This window comes from Leucoraja erinacea, chromosome 3 (genome assembly GCF_028641065.1).
Source record: "Leucoraja erinacea ecotype New England chromosome 3, Leri_hhj_1, whole genome shotgun sequence".
Taxonomy (NCBI): domain Eukaryota; kingdom Metazoa; phylum Chordata; class Chondrichthyes; order Rajiformes; family Rajidae; genus Leucoraja; species Leucoraja erinaceus.
The window spans coordinates 78,996,796-79,019,836 of NC_073379.1; the positions used below are offsets into that span (position 1 = coordinate 78,996,796).

Sequence of the window (23,041 nt, forward strand, 5' to 3'; positions counted from 1 at the left end):
CAACTGCTGATGGTAGTAGCATAATGAATTCTGAAGTGTATAGACACATCCTACCTGCTCAAGTTCAAACAAATGCCTCAAAACTCATTGGCCGGCAGTTCATTCTACAACAAGACAATGATCCCAAACATACTTCTAAAGCAACAAAGGAGTTTTCCAATTGAGCATGCCTTCTATATGCTGAAGAGAAATGTGAAGGGAACCAGTCCCCAAAACAAGCATAAGCTAAAGATGGCTGCAATACAGGCCTGGCAGAGCATCACCAGAGAAGACACCAAGCAACTGGTGATGTCCATGAATCGCAGACTTCAAGCAGTCATTGCACGCAAAAGATATGCAACAAAATACTAAACATGACTACATTCATTTACATGACATTGCTGTGTCCCAAACATTATGGTGCCCTGAAAATGGCTAAAAGATTCCCAAATCAATCAGCAATGATCGGGCGTTATTGGCATCATTTGTATTAGTACTCCTTCATTTAATTTATCATGCAGGACAAATTTGAATTCCTAACATTATTACACATACTCTTTTTGGCATTGTTGGATCCACTGCAGCTTCGCTGTATCCAATTGCTGTATAGAGTTTAGACTTCTCGTCAGGTGTCATCAATAAATCAATTCCTGAAAATAAATATTTCAACAAGAACACATCACAATTATATAAAAGATGCAATTTCGGCAAAACAGGATTAAAGACAATTTATACTCTTAATTATCAGTTCTTTTCCGAAATCCTCAGAGAATTAAGTAGCCCATGCTTGAACACGGAAAGGCCTGAATGACATTGAGATATGGGCAGATGTGACAAATAACAATCATGCCACCCAAGTGACGGACAATATCAGTCTCCAAAAAAAAAAACCACTTGCTTTTCAATGGCATTGTTTATGTTACAGCTGCAGCACTGAAGAGCTGCATCCCATAATTAGGTGCAGCTCATACTAAGCTTCTAATTAGTACAATTACAATATTATCTACACGACAAAATGGAAAATTGCACAGGTATATCAACAGAAAAAACTACAAACCAAATCCGGTTAATGACTAGTTTACACTCAAAGTTATGGAAGGTGGTACTGACAATACTATTCACAGCACTTCTGGTTTATTACTGCGCAAACACCTCATATGTGGTTATCTCGCACAGATAATCTCGCGCACTTATCGCACGTCATAAGCGGTTATCTCGCGTGGTTATCTCGTGCATTTACTCTCCAATAGCCACATCACCAGTGACCAGTTTGTATTGGATTTCAACAAAATCATTTTGTTTCACACCTCATCACATATGCCTCTAAATTTCTGGACCTTGGAGCCCCAATCTGAAACTGGCTTCTGGACTTCCAGATGTCATTTAGAATAAGTCATGGCATTTCCTCCATCCTGATCTTCAAGACTGGTGCCCTTTGGGTTGTGGGCTCAGTCCCTTGCTCTATTCTCTGTAATCCCATGTCTGTGTGGACTATGAGGAAATTATGCCAATTCAATTTTTTATGTTTATTGAGATATCACTGCTGTCGGCTGGAATAATAATCACAGGGAATAGATAGAGAACCTTCCTACATGGTGTCAGGACAACAACCTAGCCTGTAACAACAAAATGAAATAATACGATGACACGATAGAACTTTATTTATCCCAGGAGGGAAATTGATCTGCCAACAGTCATAAATACACGAAATATATGAAATCAAAGTAACGAGTGGAAAGGGTTGGGGATGTGCAAATATTTGGGGGGGGGGGGGGGGGGGGTGGGGGGGAGGGGGGGGGTGGGGGGGGGGTGAAGTCAGTCTACCGCATGAACAGAGGGAGGAAGAGTTGTAGTTTGATAGCCACAGGGAAGAAGGATCTCCTGTGGCGTTCTGTATTGCATCTTGGTGGAACCAGTCTGTTGCTGAAGGTACTTCTCAGGCTGCCTAGTGTGTCATGGAGGGTGTGAGATGTATTGTCCAGGATGCTCCGCAGTTTGAGCACCCTCCTCTCCAAGACCACCTCCCATGAATCCAATTCCACCCGCAGGACGGAGCCAGCCTACCCAATGAAATTGTTGATTCTATTGGCATCCGCGGCCTTCGCCTTGCTGCCCCAGGACACGGCAAAGAAGATGGCATTGGCTACCACCGATTGGTAGAACATCTGCAGCATTTTACTGCAGACGTTGAAGGAGCAGAGCCTTCTCAAAAAGTACAGCTGGCTCTGTCCCTTCTTGTGCAGGGCCTCAGCGTTCCTGGACCAGTACAGTTTAGTGCCCAGGTACACTCCGAGGTATTTGTACTCCCTGGTAAACTGCACATCCACACCATTGATGGAGAAAGTGAACTTGGGTGTTCCTCTCCTCCTAAAGTCCACAATTTTCCTTAGTCTTGTTGGTGTTGAGGTGCAGGTGATTCAGCACACACCACTCAAGTCGTTGACTACACCTCTGTATTCAGCTTCCTTCCCCTCACTGATGCAGCCCACAATTGCAGCGTCACCTGTAAACTTCTACATGTGGCAGGAGACTGAGTTATATCTGGTCATAGAACATTGTTTATGGTTCTATTCAAGTCAGAGGTGTAGATGGTGAACAGGAAGGGAGAGGACGTCCCCTGTATGGCCCGTGTTCTGCTCACTATCATGTATGAGTCACAGTTCTGTAGCCTGACATATTGTGGTCGTCCAGTCAGGTAGTTGGTGATCCAGAACACCAATGGAACACCCACCCACATCTTTGTCAGTTTGCTCCCGAGCAGGACAGGCTGGATGGTGTTAAAAGCACTGGAGAACTCAAAAAACATGACTCCCAATGCTCCCCGGCTTATCCGGGTGAGCATAGGAACGATGGAGCAGATGGATGATGGCGTCCTCAACCCCCATCTGTATAAACAATAGACAATAGGTGCAGGAGTAGGCCATTCGGTCCTTCGAACCAGCACCACCATTCAATGTGATCATGGCTGATCATCCACAATCAGTACCCCGTTCCTGTCTTCTCCCCATATACCCTGACTCCGCTATCTTTAAGAGCTCTATCTAGCTCTCGCTTGAAAGTACCCAGAGAACCGGCCTCCCCCGCCCTCTGAGGCAGAGAATTCCACAGACTCACAACTCTCTGTGTGAAAAAGTGTTTCCTCATCTCCGTTCTAAATGGCTTACCCCTTATTCTTAAACTGTGGCCCCTGGTTCTGGACTCCCCCAACATCAGGAACATGTTTCCTGCCTTCAAACATGTTTCCTGCCTTCAAACAGGCCGGTTCTCTGGGTACTTTCAAGCGAGAGCTAGATAGAGCTCTTAAAGATAGCGGAGTCAGGGTATATGGGGAAAAGACAGGAACGGGCTCCGGTAGGCAGCGCGACTCTGGTCAGCAGCGGCCTCTGCAGCCCGTCCGCGTTTTTATTATTTTCTGTCTATGTTTCTATGTAGTTTTTGTTATTTTATGTTGGGGTGTGTGTGTGTCTGGGGGTGGGGTGGGAGGGAGGGAGCAACTTTTAAATCTCTCCTTGCACGGGAGACCCGACCTTTTCTTGTCGGTCTCCGTTGTCGTTGGGGCTGCAAGGAGGTGCGGCCTCCAACAGAAGAAGACCGAGGACTCTGGTGCCGACGACTCACCGTCACCGTCGTGGAGCTGGCCGAGTCCGGAGCGGGTGGAGCGGTGGAGGAGCGCTGCTGCTGCTGCTGCTGCGGCCCGACCTCCGGAGATTAGGAGGCTGCTACTGCGGGTCTGCGGACGTCGGCACCGGGAGCCCGCGGATCCCTGGAGGGAGACCGCCTTTCAGGGCTCCTGCAACGGCGACTTCTCCCGCCCGAGTTGCGGGGTCGAAGAGCTCCTGGAGCGGGGCCTAACATCACCGCCCCGCGCGGCTTGAAATGGCCGCGGGACTCTGCGAGCGCACGCCGGGGGCTCTAACACCAAGACCCGGTGTGAGACCTCGCACCACCCGGCATGGCTTTAATGGCCGCGGGACAATCGCCATCGCCAGCCGGGGGCTTTGACTTTGACTCTGACATCGGGGGGGGGGGAGAGTGCAGTGGAGAGATAAGTTTTTTTTGGCCTTCCATCACAGCAATGTGATGGATGTTTATGTAAAATGTAAATTATGTTGTGTCTGGGGTCTATTTGTTTGTAATGTATGGCTGCAGAAACGGCATTTCGTTTGGACCTCAAGGGGTCCAAATGACAATTAAATTGACTATTGACTATTGAAACGTTGTCCAGACCCTTAATGCTCATATGTTTCCTTCTAAATTCCAGAGTATACAAGCCCAGCCGCTCCATTCTCTCAGCATATGACAGTCCCGCCATCCCGGGAATTAACCTTGTGAACCTACACTGCACTCCCTCAATAGCAAGAATGTCCTTCCTCAAATTTGGAGACCAAAACTACACACAATACTCCAGGTGTGGTCTCATTAGGGCCTGTACAACTGCAGAAGGACCTCTTTGCTCCTATACTCAACTCCTCTTGTTTTGAAGGCCAAACATGCCATTCGCTTTCTTCACTGCCTGCTATACCTGCATGCTTACTTTCATTGACTGATGAACAAGGACCCCCCCAGATCCCATTGTACTTCCTCTTTTAGAGAGCACCAGCCTCTCCAAGGACTTCATGATGTGTGAAGTCAGCGCCACCGGTCTGCAGTCATTGGAGGTGCTGGGGCACAGTCTCTGGTACAGGATCCAGGCAGGATGTCGTCCACATCACAGGAACCTTCTCCAGGCTCAGGCTCAGGCTCAGATTGAAGATATGCTGGAGTACTCGGCACAACTGGCTGGCACACACCTTGAGTACCTAAGGCTGATAATTTCAAGAGTTAGATTTAACTCCTAGGGCTAAAGGAATAAAGGGATATGGGGAAAAAGCAGGAACGGGGTACTGATTTTATATGATCAGCCATGATCATATTGAATGGCGGTGCTGGCCTGAAGGGCTGAATGGCCCACTCCTGCACCTATTTTTCCATGTTTCTATGACCCGTAGCTTTGCCTGGGCGGAGTCTCAGCTCCTTCCTCATCTGCTCAGCCATGATGGTCAGGCGAGACAAAGAAAGAGAGGAGGAAGTCGACCAGGGAGATATAGGTGGAAAGTCTGTCGGGGAGGGTGAGCAGAGGCCCCACCATCAAATCTATTTTTTAAAAAGCGTGATTGTTGGCCTGCTGGGATAAACACAACCCTGTCGTCATCAAATCAACTGCTGCAGAAATGGTAAGCAGCTTCATGTTCCTCGGCATCCACATCTCCAGAAACCAAACATGGTCGCTTTAGCACTGACAGTGGTAAAGAAAGCGAATCAGCACATTTACTTTCCAAGGCATCCGAGAAGATTCGACACCTTCACAAAGATTCTCACAAACTTTGACAGATGCACCATAGAAAGTATATTCTGATGGGATACATCCCATCTTGATGTCGTAACTGCTCTGCTCTCAGCCTGACCTGATGAAGGTGAAGCCTGACCTGACGAAAGTGATGAACTCTGGCTCATCACTTCCTTCCATTCAGCCCATCTTCACAAAATACTACATAAGCAAGGATAGAAGTACTGTCATGGATGACTACCACCCTTGCCATTCCCTTGCCATTCTCCTCCACTTTCAACGAGCTGATCCAACAGCTTGAAAACTCAGTTGTCAAGACTTAAGAATGGATTCTTTCCCATTGCTATCTGACTTCTGAACGTACCCACTGATAACCTAAATCAGAGGTGTTGCCATGTACTTTTAACTCTATCTCAATGGTTATTCTGTTGTGCTTCAATGTTATTTTGCACAATTGTTTCTGCACACTAATCTAGCCTTTGCATTTATGTTTTGCCTTTTTATGTTTTTTTTTTCCATGTAGACTCGGTATGAGAAAATTGAGAGCAGGGGAGAGAAAATACTTTGCCTTCCATCACAGTGAGGAGGAGGTTCACTGTGATGGATGTTTGTGTGAATTGGTTGTGTGTCTAGTAGGAATAGATTTTGTTTGTATGACTGTAGAAACAGTTTTGTTTGAGCCTCACTGAGGTTCAAATGACAATAAATATTGTATTGTATTGTATTGTATGTACCTTAAATGTTGAATGTACATATTAGCAGGATATAAGGTGAGGACTAGGGAGGCTTTATTGATTTGGGAGGAAAGAGATACAGGGTAGATACATAAAAATATAGAACAAATATAACCCAAGCCACCATTTAACACTGAAATGTAGTATCAAGCACCAAGTTCATAGTCAAAGATGTAACAGACAAGATAACAAAGAATGATACTTAGATTAAGAGCACATTTACTGTATATAGGATTTGCAGGTTAAATCGGTAGTAAGGAAGCCAAATGTAATGTTAGCGTTCATTTTGAGAAGAGTAGAATTTAAAAACAGAGATGGAATGCCGAGGCTTCATGAGGCACTGGTTAGCTATTCCTTTCCTCCAGAGATGTTGTCTGCTCCAGCTTCTTGTGTTTATCATCTGTTTAAAGCAGCATCTGCAGTTCCGTCCTACACAGACCACATATGAAGTATTGTGAGCCGTTTTGGGTCCTGAATCAGTGGGGAATGCTGACTCTAGAGAGTATCTAGAGGTGGTTTACCCAGAATGATCCCAGGGATGACAGGGTTAACATATGATGAGATTTTGATGGCACTGGGCCTGTACTCGCAAGGGTTTAGGGGCGAGGTTAAAGGGGGATCTTATTGAAACTTACTGAATAGAAAAAGCCTTGGATAAAGTGGATGTGGAGAGTCTAGCATCAGAGGGCAAAGCCTCAGCCTCAGATGTACGTTTAGAAAGGAGACGAGTCTACGGAGTCCAAATTTATGGAATTCATTGCCACAGACGGCTGTGGAGGCCATTGGGTATTTTAAAGTAGAGTTTGACAGGTTCTTGATTAGTATGGGTGTTAAAGGTCACAGAGTGAAGGCAGGAGAATGGGGTTGAAAGGGAAAGATAATTTAGCCATGATTGAAAGGCAGAGTAAACTCGATGGCCCGAATGGCCTAATTCTGCTCCTATGCCATGAACATATGAGCAAGGGAAAGCTCTTCTGATCCACCAAAGACCTTTGGCATTTCCCTGTAAGCCACATTTTTCTATCCTATTGCTGAAGTGAAAAAAGATCTGCTTGAGGAACTCAGTAGGTCAGGCAGCATTTGTCAAAAGAAATGGACATGTGACATTTAGAGTCGGGACACTTCTTCAAACTGATGCAGGAATCAGAGAGGAGGAGCGGTGCATGAGAATCTCGCAGAGCTCACAGAGAGAGGAGACCTTCGTCAAAGTGTACATCTTTTGAGGAGATTTTGCAATAAAGCAGTAAAATAGAGAACAAGACACTGCAGATGATGAAATCATACGTAAAAAGGACCGGGAGGAGATGGTCGCGGTTCGTTCACAGGCAGAAGAAGTTGACGGCTGCGCGGATACAGAACACCATCGACGTTCACAAGGAAGGAACGAGGTTCCTTGGCTGGCCCCTCAACGAAACCCAGTCGGGTATGTCCAACTGCAGTCTGCAGGCGAACCACTTGACCTTACAGTAACGGTTTTAGTGGTCTGCTTGACTTGTCATAGGAGCGCTTCTGGACATCATGTTTCTCCTGAATGCGTTTCTGGACCACAGCTGGTTTGAGCACCTGCGGCTTCAGCTGTTGCTGGGCGATGGGGAGCTGGGGCCATGTTGTGCGAGACATCAGCCACTGGGCGGGAGAGCCTAGAACACCATCCCTGGAAATGTTTCTCAGGTTTAACAGATCCAGGTAGACGTCGGAATTGGCAAGATGCGAACGTTCCATTAACTGTTTTGCGCTCCTGACAGCACGCTCAGCGAGGCCATTGGATTGAGGGTATTTGGGGCTGCTGGTAACATGCTGAAAGTTCCAATGTTTGGCAAAGTTTTTAAATGCCTGGCTGGTGAACTATCTCCCGTTGTCAGTTTGCAGTCGAACTGGTACGCAATGCACAGATAGATGTCTCTGAAGCTTCTGTATAACCATTTCAGACATAATGGTAGGCAGCAGATCAAGTTCAAACCAATTGGATTAAGAATCGACCAGAACTACATAATGTTTACCATGCCATTCAAAAATATCCGCAGCGACGGATGACCAAGGTAGTTCTGGAGCGGGTTGTTGCAGGAGAGGCTAAAGAGGTCTTTAAAATGATGAGAGGGATAGACAGAGTTGACGTGGATAAGCTTTTCCCACTGAGAGTAGGGAAGATTCAAACAAGGGGACATGACTTGAGAATTAAGGGACAGAAGTTTAGGGTTAACATGAGGGGGAACTTCTTTACTCAGAGAGTGGTGGCTGTGTAGAATGAGCTTCCAGTGAAGGTGGTGGAGGCAGGTTCGTTTTTATCATTTAAAAATAAATTGGATAGTTATATGGACGGGATAGGTATGGAGGGTTATGGTCTGAACGCAGGTGTATGGGACTAGGGGAGAATACGTGTTCGGCGCGGATTAGAAGGGTCGAGATGGCCTGTTTCCGTGCTAATTGTTATAATTGTTATATGGTTATATGGTTCTGTTGGTGGGGTGACAAGCTGTTGCAAATGGAACAGGATGCCATTTTTTGACATATGAACTTGGTCATTCCTGGCCAATAAAACATGCTTTGGGCACGGGTAAGCGTAGCCTCAATACCTGCGTGGCAGCAGTTGGCATCTTTGTAATATTCATCGTGCAGGGATGAGGGAATCATGATTTTGTTACCCTTGACAATGATCCCGTCTTGTATCACCAGTTCATCGCAAACTAAGAAGAATGGCTGTACATCTAGTGGTGTATTAGATTGTTTTGTGGACCAACTGCTCTTGATAATGGAGGAGAGCAGCTGTAGCATTCTGTCAGCAGCTATGTTCCGCAATGCGAAGCAATCGTTCCGTGGGAACAAAGTCGACTTTAAGCACAGCAAGCTCATCGCACTCAAAAGGATGTTGTTCGCAGGACACCCGTGGCACTCGAGAGAGAGAGAGTGTCGGTGATGAGCATATCTTTCACCTTTTTGTAAACAATTTGGAAATCGAAACGCTGAAGCTGCATCATCATACGCTTCAAACGGGCGGGCGCTGCGTGAATAGGCTTGTTCAGGATGGTGACCAGGGGTTGGTGGTCAGCTTCAATTGTAATAGTCTTCCCAAAAATAAAGTCTCTAAACTTGAAACATGCAAAAACGGCGGCTAGCAGCTCCTTTTCAATGTCGGCATAGCGCTGCTCAGTCTCTGTCATGGTGCGAGAGGCTTACGATACAGGTATCACGGTGCCATCAGCTGATGTTTGCAGGCAGGCTGCACCTAAACCGGATTGCGAGGCATCACAGGTGATAGTGACTGGCAGCTTGAGGTCAAAATACATCAATGGCTAGCTGAAGTTTTAAAGAGTCGAACACTTGTTGGTGTTGTTGGTACCAGGTCCAGGCAGTCTCCTTGTGAGTGAGCTGTCTCAGTGGCGAGATATGTTCGCTGAGGTTGGGTATGAACTTGCCCAGATAGTTAACCATACCCAGGAAACACTGAAGGCTGGGAGCAGGTAGTTCATTGATGGCTGCATTCTTTTTAGGGTCCGGCTTTAACCCTTCGCTTGTGAACACATGTCCGACATAGGTAACCTCTGAGGCGCAAAACTTGCACTTCATGGGGTTGAACTTTAGGTTGATCTCAGGTGCCCTGTCTAGAATCATTTTAACATTAGAATCGTGCTCCGCTAGGTCATGGCCGTACACCAAAATGTCATCAACGATGATAGCACATGGGTAGCCAGCGAACAGCTGTTCCATAGTTCTCTGAAAGACCTCGCTGACCGAGTTAATTCCAAATGGCATTCTGAGGAACTTGAATCTGCCAAATGGTGTAGCAAATGTAGTGAGGTTTGAGGATGAGCCATCTAGAGGTATATGCCAAAACGAGCTTTTGGCATCTAGTACTGAGAACACTGTAGCACGACCAATTTGAGCTGCAACGTCTTCGATGGTTCTCATCGGGCAGTGTGGGCGTTTAATAGCTGTATTCAGGTCTCTTGGGTAAATGCACACACGGAGCTTGTCTTTGTCTTTCTTTTTTGTAACGACCATGGTGGAGACCCAGTCTGTGGGTTCACTTATTTCAGCCAGTACCCCCATGGACACCATGTGTCTCAGTTCGGCTTGAATTCTGTCACACATAGCATGCGGTACGCGGTGAGGTGCACGTACTGCTGGGACAACTGTGGAGTCAATAGTGATCGTGTAAGTCATTGTCAACTTGCCCAGTTTGTCATCGAACAAATCCTGATATTGGGACAGAAGTTGTGTCGGTTCGTCAGATAGGCATAGCTTGTGGACAGCGCGTCCGAAGGACACTAAACCCAGGTCGTGGCAAACATGGATTCCCAACAAAGGCTCCGAGTTCGATTTCACAACATAGAAAATCAGGTTTTTAGTGACATCATCCACAACACACTTGAAATCAGATTTTCCAAGACGGAGCAGAACCTCTCCCCCCCCCCCCCCCCCCCCCCCCCAAGGCATCCCCCCTTCAGGGACACCCCCGCTCCCGTGTAGGCGTAGTAACGAGATGTAAACAACAGGCATCCGTAGTCAAGGTCTCATTATTTCTTATCTTGTTATAGACCTTTAGGGACATTATGTTCAAGGGATCCGCTCCAATGGTAAGTCCACGCCCCGCGGTGGGGCTCATGACAGTCCGATGCAGCTTCCAGCTCCAGCGATGGTAGGCCAGCGTGGGCAGCTTTGAACTGTTCATGGGAGTTGGAGACTCTTGGGTCTTGCTGGAACAGGAGTAGATTAGACTATGAAATTGCACTGGGGTTCCCTCTAGAACGACAGCATGCGACAAAATGGTTCATTTTCTTACAGTAATTGCATGATTTACCGTTTGCTGGGCAAAACTGACGACCTCTATTATGGAAATAGTTGCAGTTAGCGCACCTCTGTGGTGGCTCATTCATAAATCTTTTAGTGCCAGCTGGCGCGGTGCGTTTAACGAAACCGGTCAGATTAACATCCTTTTCCTGAGTGTCAAGCTGATCACTCAGTGGGGCTACAACCTCCGACATACGGCAGGCATGCACAGCCTGTTCAAGAGTCATATCACATTTCGGAGTAACTCTGTTTTGAGCTTCTGATCACACATGCCACTAACGATTTTGTCGCGTATTAACTCATTTGTTATCTCACCAATGCAACATCTCGGGGCCATATACTTGAAATCACAGATGAAACGTTCCACAGGTTCGTCAGGATGCTGTTGGCGTGCAAAGAACTTTGCGCTCTCCAGATAGCGGTTCGATGGCAGGTCACATAGCTCACGGAATTTACATAGCAGCACATTAGGGTTGCGCATTGTCTCAGCTGGGACTACCACCTGGCCGTTCCCGTCGAGCACAGGTGGCGCAAAGCCGAAGGTTTGCGCGCGAATCATAGCCTCGGGTCCAGCCAGGTTGAGCAAGAGCGATGCCTTGACTTCATCTGGATCGTTGCAATGGACGACAATGTCAGTCAATTTCAAAGAGCCTTCATCGCTCGCCTATGTCTGCATCAAAGATGAGCTGGGTTGGCTTGCGGCACGAGTGAGCCATCGGAGTAAATTTCAAAACTAATAAAAAGCAAATAAACCCCGATAGACAGACGCAATGGGTAATTTCCAGCGAGTCTGACCATGTAAACTGTAGACACAGTCTGATGTTCAAGTCAGCTTTAATCATCAGTCACGGTGGTACAATACAATACCTTGTTAGTTCATCTCTACCACCGGTGTAACTGCGTAATCTGGGAAGTGAGTGTTAATATAAAGTGTATAGTAAGGTGGAGCTAGTGTTGGTACATTACTCTGATTGGTGCACATGCACTAACTAATCTACACCCTATATTAGCATATCCTATTCTCATTTTAATAAATGCAGCTTGTGATAATGTTTTATAGATAGCTACTTGCCTTATTTATAAATGCTTAACAGATATGCTGAGACCGATGCAATCTAGCAAATTAAGGGAGGCAAAAATATATCTTTATTATATGATACACAAAATGCTGGAGTAACACAGTGGGACAGGCAGCATCTCTGGAGAGAAGGAATGGATGACGTTTATGGTTGAGACCCTTCTTCAGTCAGAGTAAGGGCAGGGGGAGATAGAGATAAGGAAATATAAGGTGTGAGAACGAGACATCAAAGGGGGCGGTAATCAAGGAAAATGTAGAACATTGTTAGTTAGGAGAAGGTAACAACAAAGCAAACATATCTAATAAAGGTATATATTTTAATTAAATGTTTTGTGGGCCTTGATAGGATTTTCCAATGGCCTACCTTTTCAACACTGCATCAATTGGTCCACAGCTCTCCAACATCAACTTACCCTTGCACCCTAATCAAAACTTTCTAAGCACTTCATCCACTGCTCTCAGGCTCTTTCCTGTCTCATTTTTGAGCTCAGAATTCAACAACGGTCAACATCTCATAAAACCAACAATATCATGAAACAAACCCATTTAACATCTGCCATCTGCATTCTTAAATGTATTTAAATATCTTTAACCGCAAAAATAAAACTTTTGTACCAGATTTTGAATCACGTGGTTTCTCTTCTTTGCCTCCTGTCCAGTTCCAAGCCCAAGCAAACCATCCTCCAGAATTATCTTCCTCAACTGTTGCACCAGGTCTGTAAATCTTGTACCCTGCTTTCATTGCCTAGAACGAAATTCCAAAACTTTACATTTGCTTTCCACAAGACAAGTTTTACAGCTATCAATTTTGCTTTGCTGATCAACTGCACAGAGATTTGTTTTTTAAGAGTGAATTAATTGCACAGTATATTTAAATATTTAATTTATTAAATGCTTTCTCCAAAAATACATTCTTCAAAATGAAGATAATTTAGATCCTAAATACCTCCACTTCTGCCTGTTGTCTTGCGAGTGTAATGTTGAACAAATCAAGATCCCTTTCATGTTCCTGTGACGAAATAATATTGAAGAAAGCAAAAGGAAATTAACATTTGTTTTTTTGTTATAAATGTAACAATCTACAGACTTCTTGTGAATTATTTAGATAAGACTTCAAATATAATAGCATATCAAAAAAAAACTTCCCTTATGCATACAACATAATAGCTACAAATCTGGCCTCCTGTACCATCCCCTCCCCGGGCACTTTCCGTTGCAACCGCAAGAAATGCAACACCTGTCCCTTCTCCTCCCCCCTCGACTCCATTCAAGGACCCAAGCAGTCGTTCCAGGTGCGACAAAGGTTCACCAGTATCTCCTCCAACCTCATCTACTGCATCCGCTGCTCTAGATGTCAGCTGATTTACATCGGGGAGACTAAGCGGAGGTTGGGCGATTGTTTCGCCGAACACCTCCGCTCAGTCCGCAATAACTTACTTGAATTCCCGGTGGCTCAGCACTTCAACTCCCCCTCCCATTCCCAATCCGACCTCTCTGTCCTGGGTCTCCTCCATTGCCAGAGTGAGCAACACCGGAAATTGGAGGAACAGCACCGCATATTCCACCTGGGTTGCTTGCGTCCGGATGGCATGAACGATGAATTCTCCCAGTTTTGCTAGCCCTTGCTGTCTCCTCCCCTTCCTTAACCCTCGAGCTGTCTCCTCCCATCCCCCCGCCCTCGGGCTCCTCCTCCTCCCTTTTTCCTTCTTCCTTCTCCCCCCACCCCCCATCAGTCTGAAGAAGGGTTTCGGCCCGAAACGTCGCCTATTTCCTTCGCTCCGTAGATGCTGCTGCACCCGCTGAGTTTCTCCAGCATTTTTGTGTACCATGACGTTAATATGTTGGGTTCTAAAGAAATATATTGCCCCTATCCAGAACAGTGCTAGAAGAGTAGGTGTTCTGTACATTTATTTACCCCCCTTTATTATGTGTAAGGATTAAATAAAAGTAAAAAATCTAAACATTAAATATAAACTGTTGCATAACCTCAAGAACGCTGTTAAGTTGTTCTTCCTGTCTCTTGTTCGTAATCCTCAATTTATAGAGCTTTCTGTAGATTTTAATTTTTTGCCTGTGCATTTGAATGTGCTTCCACGACCATCCTTCACATCTCGGCTTTATGTTCTCGAACAATATACTATTTATAGCATACGCCCACCTAAATCAGAAATACGAGAAAACGTTCAAAAAACTAGGGAGCAACCTCTTTTGTATAAGAGTTCAGTTAAAGGACAGAGCAATGAGCTGAAATGCCACCATGTTAAACTTTAGATTATATCTTAAACATTATACCATAACATTGCATTCCAAGATATCCAATCAATATTGGGAATATGGACATCTTAAGAAGGTAATCTCTGGAGCAAAAAATATTTTCTGAGAATTTCAGGAGGATGATAGGTGATCTTATAGAAATACACAAGATCATGAGGGTATAGATAGGGTAGATGGAGTCTATTACCCAGAGCAAGGGGATCAAGAACCAGAGGATTTAATGTGAGAAGGAAAGGATTTAATAGGAATAGAAAGACATTCTTGCCATAGAGGCATTACAGAGAAGGTTCACCAGACTGATTCCTGGGATGTCATATGAGGAAAGACTGGATTACTCAGCCTGTACTCGCTAGAATTTAGAAAATTGAGGGGGGACCTTATAGAAACTTACAAAATTCTTATTAGGTTGGACAGGCTAGATGCAGGAAGATTGTTCCCAATGTTGGGGAAGTCCAGAACAAGGGGTCACAGTTTAAGAATAAGGGGGAAATCTTTTAGGACCGAAATGAGAAAAACATTTTTCACACAGAGAGTGGCGAATCTCTGGAATTCTCTGCCACAGAAGGTAGTTGAGGCCAGTTCATTGGCTATATTTAAGAGGGAGTTAGATGTGGCCCTTGTGGCTAAAGTTATCAGGGGGTATGGTGAGAAGGCAGGTACAGGATACTAAGTTGGATGATCAGCCATGATTATATTTAATGGCGGTGCAGGCTCGAAGGGCCGAATGACCTGCACCTATTTTCTATGTTTCTATGAATGTGAGATGCAACTTTTTCCATTCAGAGGGTGAAGGGCATATGGAACGAGCTGCTAGATGAGGAAGTTCAGGCAGGTACTACAACAACATTTAAAATATATTTGGACAGGTACATGGATAAGAAAGGTTGCGGGATATGGACCAAACTCGGGCATTGGAACAGGTGCAGATGGGGCACCTTGTTTGGCAAGGGCATCTTCAGCCGAAGGACCAGCTTCCATGCTGTATGATTATTTTGATTTTATACCAAATATTATTGTGCATGAAGAGATACAATTTATTTTAAAAGGGAAATGGGTTTTAAAAATCACTGACATAGAACATGATTTGTCAAATCAACAATTTTGACAAGTGCAGATGGGGGGGCACCTTGTTTGGCATGGGCAACTTCGGCCGAAGGACCAGCTTCCATGCAGTATGATTATTTTGATTTTAAACCAAATATTATTGTGCAGGAAGAGATGCAATTTATTTTGAAAGGGAAATAGGGATTAAAAAAAAGAACTGACATAGAACATGATTTGTCAAATCAACTATTTTCATTTGATTCCCTGCTATATAAAGGACTGCAGTGACAGATTTTTATATAGCTTCAAAGATTCCTCTTTAAGTCACTAAGATTGAAGACAGGAGTTTAGGAGATAATCGATACACTTTTACGAGCTCTCCACGAGACATTCAATGCTGTCGAAAGATAAATATTCCAAAACGTAGTCTCAAAATTAATAGCTTTTTTATTGCAGTTGTAAAAACATCCAAGGTACACAAAAATGCTGGAGAAACTCAGCGGGTGCAGCAGCATCTATGGAGCGAAGGAAATAGGTGACGTTTTGGGCCGAAACCCTTCTTCAGACTGAAGAAGGGTTTTGGCCCAAAACATCACCTATTTCTGAGTTTCTCCAGCATTTTTGTGTGCCTCGATCTTCCAGCATCTGCAGTTCCTTCTTGAACAAGATATTCATCCAAACTTCTTCTTGTTTAAGTACATTTTGATCTTACTCGTAGTCAAACTCGTGCATGGTCGAAAGCTGTGACCTCTCCCCCATGCTTCTTCAACCTAACCTAAAATCTACTAGGGCGTCTGTGCGAGAATCCCAGCCGCAAACACGCCTCAGACTACGTATAAATCCCACCCACATAATTACAGGCAGATAAAATTTAAAGGTAACTGGTTATAGTTATAAAATACTGAGAAGCTAAATGGCTACTACATACCAGCCCCTAATTGTTCTGAGTATATAACGAGGCAATTACAAATAGACATTTAAAAAAGAGCTATAAAATCTTAAAATATCAAAAAACAAAAAAATAGCATGTATTATGCTAGAGATAGCATTCAGACTTCTTTAGCGATTCTTCCATCTTCACCTTTATCTTCTAGAAGCAAGCATCTTGGTTATTGGTCATTAAACCATTGTTCTTAGTCTGAAGTCGTAATGCACGCATCAAACCCTTAACAACTGGCATGACACCCAGTATATAATCCAAAACTCAAAAGTCCAAAGTTTTGACAGCATGAAACTTCTTCCTCCATGTTCGATCGTTTCATGGATATATCGTAACAATAATGTTGATATGTGAAAATCCTTTGAGAGATCAATAGGATTTTTAGCAATAACCTTCACTATGATGTTTTGTTTAATTTCCGGATCATTAGCAGAGATTTTAAATCCCAGCTCAAGTTTTGGCCATTCTCTGTCTGGCTTACAGAGAAATCCCAGTCCATTAATCCATCTCTTGATGCTTAAGAAGCGGTCTGCTGTCTGCTCTCTGCTCTAAAAGCTTCATCCGCAGGATTTTCCCTTGTGTTAACATATTTCCATTGTGAAACATTAGTAGCTCCCAATGCAAAAGAGATTCTGTTCGCTACAAATGTCAAAAAATGTTTGTTCTCATTGTTGAAGTATTACAGCACTGTAGATAGAATCTTCCAGTTGAAGCTGTAGTTCTTTTTGCAGCATTATGTCAACTTTGACAGCTAAGACTGCGGCAGTAAGTTCCATTCTGGGAATTATCATTTGCTTCATGGTGCCACTCTAGCCTTTTCCATTAAGAATGCAACATGTACTTCTCTGTTATCATTTTCCAGTCTTAGATATGAAACAGTACCGTAGCCACTTTCACTGGTATCTGAGAAATGATGCAGCTGTTAACTTCTGATCTTGCCAAAGCTTGTAGGCTTATACACCGGTCCACTTTGAATTCTGAGATCTTGTTGAGATCTGCTAACCATTCTGTCCATCGGTGAGAGGAAGTTTGCGTTATACTCTCATCCCATCCAAGCTTTTCCTTACAAAGATCCTGCAAAATCAACTTGGCTGGCAGTGAAAATGGTGCAAGAAATCCCAGAGGGTCGTAAACAGAACCAATCACAGATAGGATACCCCTTCTAGTACATGGTCGCTCTTGAATCGAGATTCTGAACTTCAACTCATCTGTTTGAACAAACCAGTGCAGTCCCAATACTTTTTCCATAGGCAAATTGTCTTTGCCAAATCCAACTCCCTGGTCTCCTTGGCTCTATCATCTGGTGGAATGCTTTCCAATACAACACAACTGTTGCTGATCCACTTGGAAAGTGTAAATTCTCCCTTATTGCAGAGGGAAGTCAGATGTTTTACCATTTGAATTGCTTCCTGCTCCGTAGACATGGATTTTAAGCAATCATCCACATAGCAATTATTCTTCACAGTAGTTATCACTTCTTCTGGAAAGTGAGCTTTATTATCCTCTGCGGTCTTCTTTAATGCAAAATTCAAACAACTTGGTGATGACACTGCTCCAAAGAGATGTACCTTCATTCGGTATTCAACAAGATCTTCCTTCAGGCCACCATAAGAATCGCAGGTAGTCAATATGTTTTTCTGATACTTTGATTTGATATCAGCCATCAAAGCAATTGGTTCTTGTCTGAATTTAATGAGAACTCCAATGAGTGAGTTGGTAAGGTCTGGACTTTGCAGTAGTTGACAGTTAAGTGATGCTCCCTGCAGCCCAGTCAAAGACCATCCTCAAGGTCCCTTTCTTTGAATGATACACCCCATGATGCAGAATGTACCAAAGCTCTCCATCACTTCGATTTAGTTGGTTTGTTGGTACCATTTCAGCATAATCATTGTCAATCATAATCTTTAGGAAAGACGTATATTCCTCATGAAATTTCGTATTTTGCCAATCTTGCCTTTCAGATTCTGGATGCGTTGCTCTGCCATACGATGATTATTCGTCAGATTAACACTTTCTTGTTTGAAAGGTAAGTCCAGACAATAGTGTCCGTCTATCATCTTTACTGAGTAGTTCATAATATCCAAGAACTTTAACTCTTCCCTGGACATTTCTTCAGATTCCTTACTGGTACTTTCATTGAAGTCATTGATTGTAAAGCTTGATCAATAGCTTTTCCAATTTACCAGTAGATATTTGATTAACAGCAGCGGCAGATAATTCTTCTGGTTCCTGCGTTCGTTTTTCCTTCTCAAGGAGCCATAGATAACCCATCCTAGTAGGGTTTTCACAGCAAACGGTCCATCCCATTGGCTCCTCACAGTCTGTATAGGTTCCAATGCCTTCAAAGCATTTGTTCCGATAAGTAGGTCGATACCAGAATCTATTTTAGATATCTTGACATCCTTCAAATAAGGCCATTGTTTCAAGTCCTCCTGTCTGGGTATATTTTGATGATAAACAGGCATGATCTCATGTGTAAACACCTCATGTATTGGTATAAAATTGTCTTCATCCAGACTAGATATTTACATACTTGTAATGTAATGACCATCGCAGGATTTCTCCTCATTCATGGTATGCAATAGAATCTTAACCTCTTCTCCTTTAATGTCCAGCCTTCTCATCAAGCTTTTTGTACAAAAGGTAGCCGAACTTCCATGATCCAAAAATGCATAAGTTTGCAACACTGTATTCCTCTTGCTATTCCTTACCTGTACTGGTAAGATAGAGAAGATACAGGTTTCTACCCCAGCCCCAATATGGGCATTTATCTGACGTGAGGTGACAGCATCATTCGTAGCTGGCTTCTCGTTCTGTTCTATTTGCTTCGGCTTCTTCTGCTCAGTGTGAAGTGCTTCAGGATGATCTTGCTTGCACTTTAACACAAGTTTTAAGACTCTTACAGTCTTTAACCATGTGTCCTTTTTTTCAAACCAGATTCCCTTCTCCATTAAGAAATCCATATTTTCTTTATATTCTTTCTTCTTGAATCTTCAACACCACCTTATGGTGTGACCAACTTCATTACATAACAAACAAAATCCTTTTTGCTTGATAGTAGATACATCTCCTTTCATTCCACCTGTCGTTTCCACAGGTATTATAGCGGTAGCAGAACTGCTTCCCTTAGGTCCTGATCTGCCTTTTGTTTTAGTAAAGGTAGGACCTTTGACAGTTGCAATTGATTTAGGATCTTGAATACTCTCATGGCCTGGATCTAACATGAACTGTACTTCCCTTTCTAAGCCACCAGGTCAAGCAACATGGCTTCTCGTTTCTCCTTTTCCATTATCCAGCCTGCCCTATCTCTCCACTAAACCTATAGGGCAATTTTAGAATGATGGCTCCAGTATTACTAACAACATTAATTTCATCCATGTGGTCGAGATTTTTCATCGAGCTACAACAACCTCTAAGAAATATCGCAAACTCACTTAACGCCTCCACATCTTTTGACTTGATATCTGTCCATAGGCCATCTTCATGTATGCGTTAGCAATCCTCTGTTCGTTACCATAATGTTCTTCAAGCAACCTTTTTGCCTCGTTAGCCATGGCCACCAGGCCTATTTAGACAACTTTCTACAAGCAGCTTTGCATGTCTGCTTGTGTAATGCACCAGAAATCCTAAGCGCTCTTTTTCATCAGTAGTTTTCATTTCTACTCCTTCGTGAGACGCCATTATGAGAGCTTCATACCGCAAAAGATCACCATCTTATCTAGGGATTTCTATTGGTGGTAGGGTGGAAGAGAGATTTTGTTGAGCTATGAGCTTACTGATTTCAGTTTGATTCCTCACCAATTCATAGAATTCACCTTGAGATCCTTGGCTTGGCCCAGACGTACGATAAACAGGCCTCTGAAAAGAATACTGGTCTGAGTAAGTTTTGTCACGAGTCCTATGACTAGTTGTTTGTCCCCGACTAGGCCTCTTCATATCATAAACAGGCATCATCCAATCAGCCTGCGTATTAGGCCTCTTAAAAGAGTACTGAGTTGCTGGTTTGTCACGAGCCTCATCAGGAGGCCCAAAATTTGTTGCTTTGGTCTAACATCCTGTTGTTGAGGTAAAACTTTGTCGGCCCACCACTATTTCAGTGGGTGTTCAAAGCCACAAGACCTGGTGGTCCCCAGCTGTGGATTTAATTCAGCTGCTGTCTCCAGCTCAGCAGCTCCTTCTTGATCTGAGGAACTCTTCCTCTGAGATACTTTCGAGCTGCATCTCGAGCCTCATTTATCCAGTGTCTCTGCTGTACTTTTGTCAATTGCCAATTTAGCCTTTAATCCAGCTGTATTTTGTCTACTCAACAGCCTTTTTCATTCCTCAGCATCTCTCTTAAGCCGCATTTCTTGTTCTTCAGCCTCTCTCTTCTGTTCTTCAGCCTCTCTCTTGAGCCACATTTCTTGTTCTTCAGCCTCTCTCTTAAGTCGCATTTATTTTTCTTCAATCTCATGCATTTCCTACATCGCTTTAACTTTTAATGAAAGAGCAGCTATGTCAGCTTCAGCTTGCACTTGAACTGATACCCTTGTGGATGAACTGGCTACAGAACCAGATTTATGTCTTGATCTTTGTGTAGACGTTCGAGATACCATCTTGTGGCATTACCTCATGTTCCATTTCAGCACCTTCTTGCATTACACTTTCGGCAACAGGGTCCATAAGCTCTTCGGCTTCAAGTAGCCAATCCTTCATAAACTCCACAAATTCATCGAAGAATTGCACTTTATCTTCAAACCACTGGGTGTGTCTTTCAAGCTCCTCCCCATGCAGTCTGCCTTACATTAATGCCGCTTGCCATTTTCTAACCTCAAGACTAGGACTCAATAATTGTTCCTAATTAAATGGCACCATCGTCACGTTTTCTGTGGATTCCATCAGTTTCTTCTGGCTCTCGATTTTCTCAGACCCCCTTCTCAACAACTTGTCTCCTGGAATTTTTACAGATAGGCATCTTCTATCTTCTCGGTTACCTTAGTTCGTCTCTTCGGATATCTTGGCTTCTCTCTGCCACCTTGTGGCTCCTCCGACTCACCAGCTCCATGGATTAAGATTGCCAAATCTTAATCCATGGAGCAAGATGGAGCAGGTGAGTCAGAGGAGCCACAAAGTGGCAGAGAGCAGACTGCCAAATGCTCTCGATCAGTGAAGTTTTCAATCTTCAGATAAGTCGCGTGGCTTTGTCGATTAACCTACCGGCAGGTTGGTTCTAAACCAATCTCTGGCTGAGATCTATCTTCAGTTCCTCTTCTACGGAACCAATCTTCAGTTCCCCTTCTACGGAACCAGTTCTTCTGGCAGTAATCTCTCTCCAGAGATTCAGCCCAATCTTCTGTCCCTCTTCTATGAGACCAATCTTCTACCTCCTGGCTGTAAGGTAGCTTTCGACCAGATGTAGTGACAGATTTTTATATTGTTTCTAGGATTCCTCCTTTAAGTCACTACGATTGAAGACAGAGGTTAGGAGATAATCGATACGCATTTACGAGCACTCCACGAGACATTCAATGCCATCAAAATTTCTTCTTGTTTAAGTACATTTAGATCTTACTCGTGGTCAAACTCGTGCATGGTCGAAAGCTGTGTCCTCATCCGCATGCTTCTTCGAACTAACCCAAATCCCAGCCGCAAACACGCCTCAGACTATGTATAAATCCCACCCATATAATTACAGGCAGATAAAATTTAAAGGTAACTGGTTATGGTTGGAACATACTGAGTTAAGCTAAATGGCTACTACAAGGACCCCAATGTATTGAGTCAGATCTGATAGCATAGAACAAACTTATGGATATCAGTTACAGTTTACACAACTTAGTTTAGTTTATTGTCACGTGTATTAAGATACAGCAAAAAGCTTTTGTTGAGTGCTATCCAGACAGCTGAAAGACAATACATGATAATAATTGAGCCATTTACAGTGTAAAGATACATAATGGAATAACATTTAGTGCAAAGTAAAGCCGATCAAGGAAAGTCCGAGAATCACCAATGATATAGATACTAATGATAATAATGAATTCAGCACTGCTCTCTGGTTGTGGTAGATTGATTCAGTTGTCTGATAACAGCTGGTAAAAAACTGTCCCTGAATCACACATTTATACCTTTTGTCTAATGGAAGAGGGGAGAAGAGGGAGTGGCCAGAGTGCGACTCATCCCTGATTATGCTGCTGGCCTTGCCTAGGCAGTGTGAGGTATAAATGGAGTCACTGGAAAGGAGGTTGGTTTGTGTGATGGTCTGGGCTGGGTCCACAATTCGCTGCAATTCCTTGTGGTCTTGGATGGAGCTGTTCCCAAACCATGCTGTGATGCATACTGATAAAATGCTTTCTATGGTGCACCTGCAGAAGTTGGTGAGACTTGGAAGGGACATGCCAAACTTCCTAAGCCTCCTAAGGAAATAGAGGCGTTGGTGTGCTTTCTTGGTCATTGCTTCAATATGGGCGGTCCAGGAGAAAATGTTGGTGATATTGATTCCTCGGAATTTGAAGTTTTCAACAATCTCTACTTTGGCACCGTCAATGCAAATTGGGGTACACTTCCTGAAGTCGATCACTATCTCCTGTCTTGCTGACATTGAAAGTTTGTCTCGAAACCAGGACATGATGTTCTCAATCTTCTTCCTCTATTCAGTCTCATCATTATTTGATATCTGGTCCACAATGGCAGTGTAGTCTGTGAATTTGAAAATCAAATGAGATTTGTACGTGGGTGGAGGAGTAAAAGGAGTAAAGAAGGGGGGTGAGAATGCAGCTTTGCGTAACACCAGTATTGAGGATTATCGTAGAGGATGATTTGTCCCCTATCCTCAGTGGTTGGCGTCTGTTGGTCAGGAAGTTAAAGATCCAGTTGCAGAGATGAGTGCTGATCCCAGT

General features: G+C 43.8%; 1 protein-coding gene across 4 annotated transcripts in view; it reads right to left on the minus strand.

Annotated features, from left to right (window-relative positions):
• Positions 1-23,041, minus strand: part of vps13a (vacuolar protein sorting 13 homolog A) — a 329,586-nt gene that overhangs the window by 244,718 nt on the left and 61,827 nt on the right. For all 4 annotated transcript variants that reach the window (XM_055633035.1, XM_055633034.1, XM_055633037.1 and 1 more), the window contains exons 13-16: positions 13,892-14,063; positions 12,852-12,914; positions 12,521-12,650; positions 535-629 (exon numbers count right to left, since the gene is read on the minus strand). In XM_055633035.1, the coding sequence (XP_055489010.1) occupies positions 535-629; positions 12,521-12,650; positions 12,852-12,914; positions 13,892-14,063 (460 nt within the window). The remainder of the gene's footprint in view (positions 1-534; positions 630-12,520; positions 12,651-12,851; positions 12,915-13,891; positions 14,064-23,041) is intronic.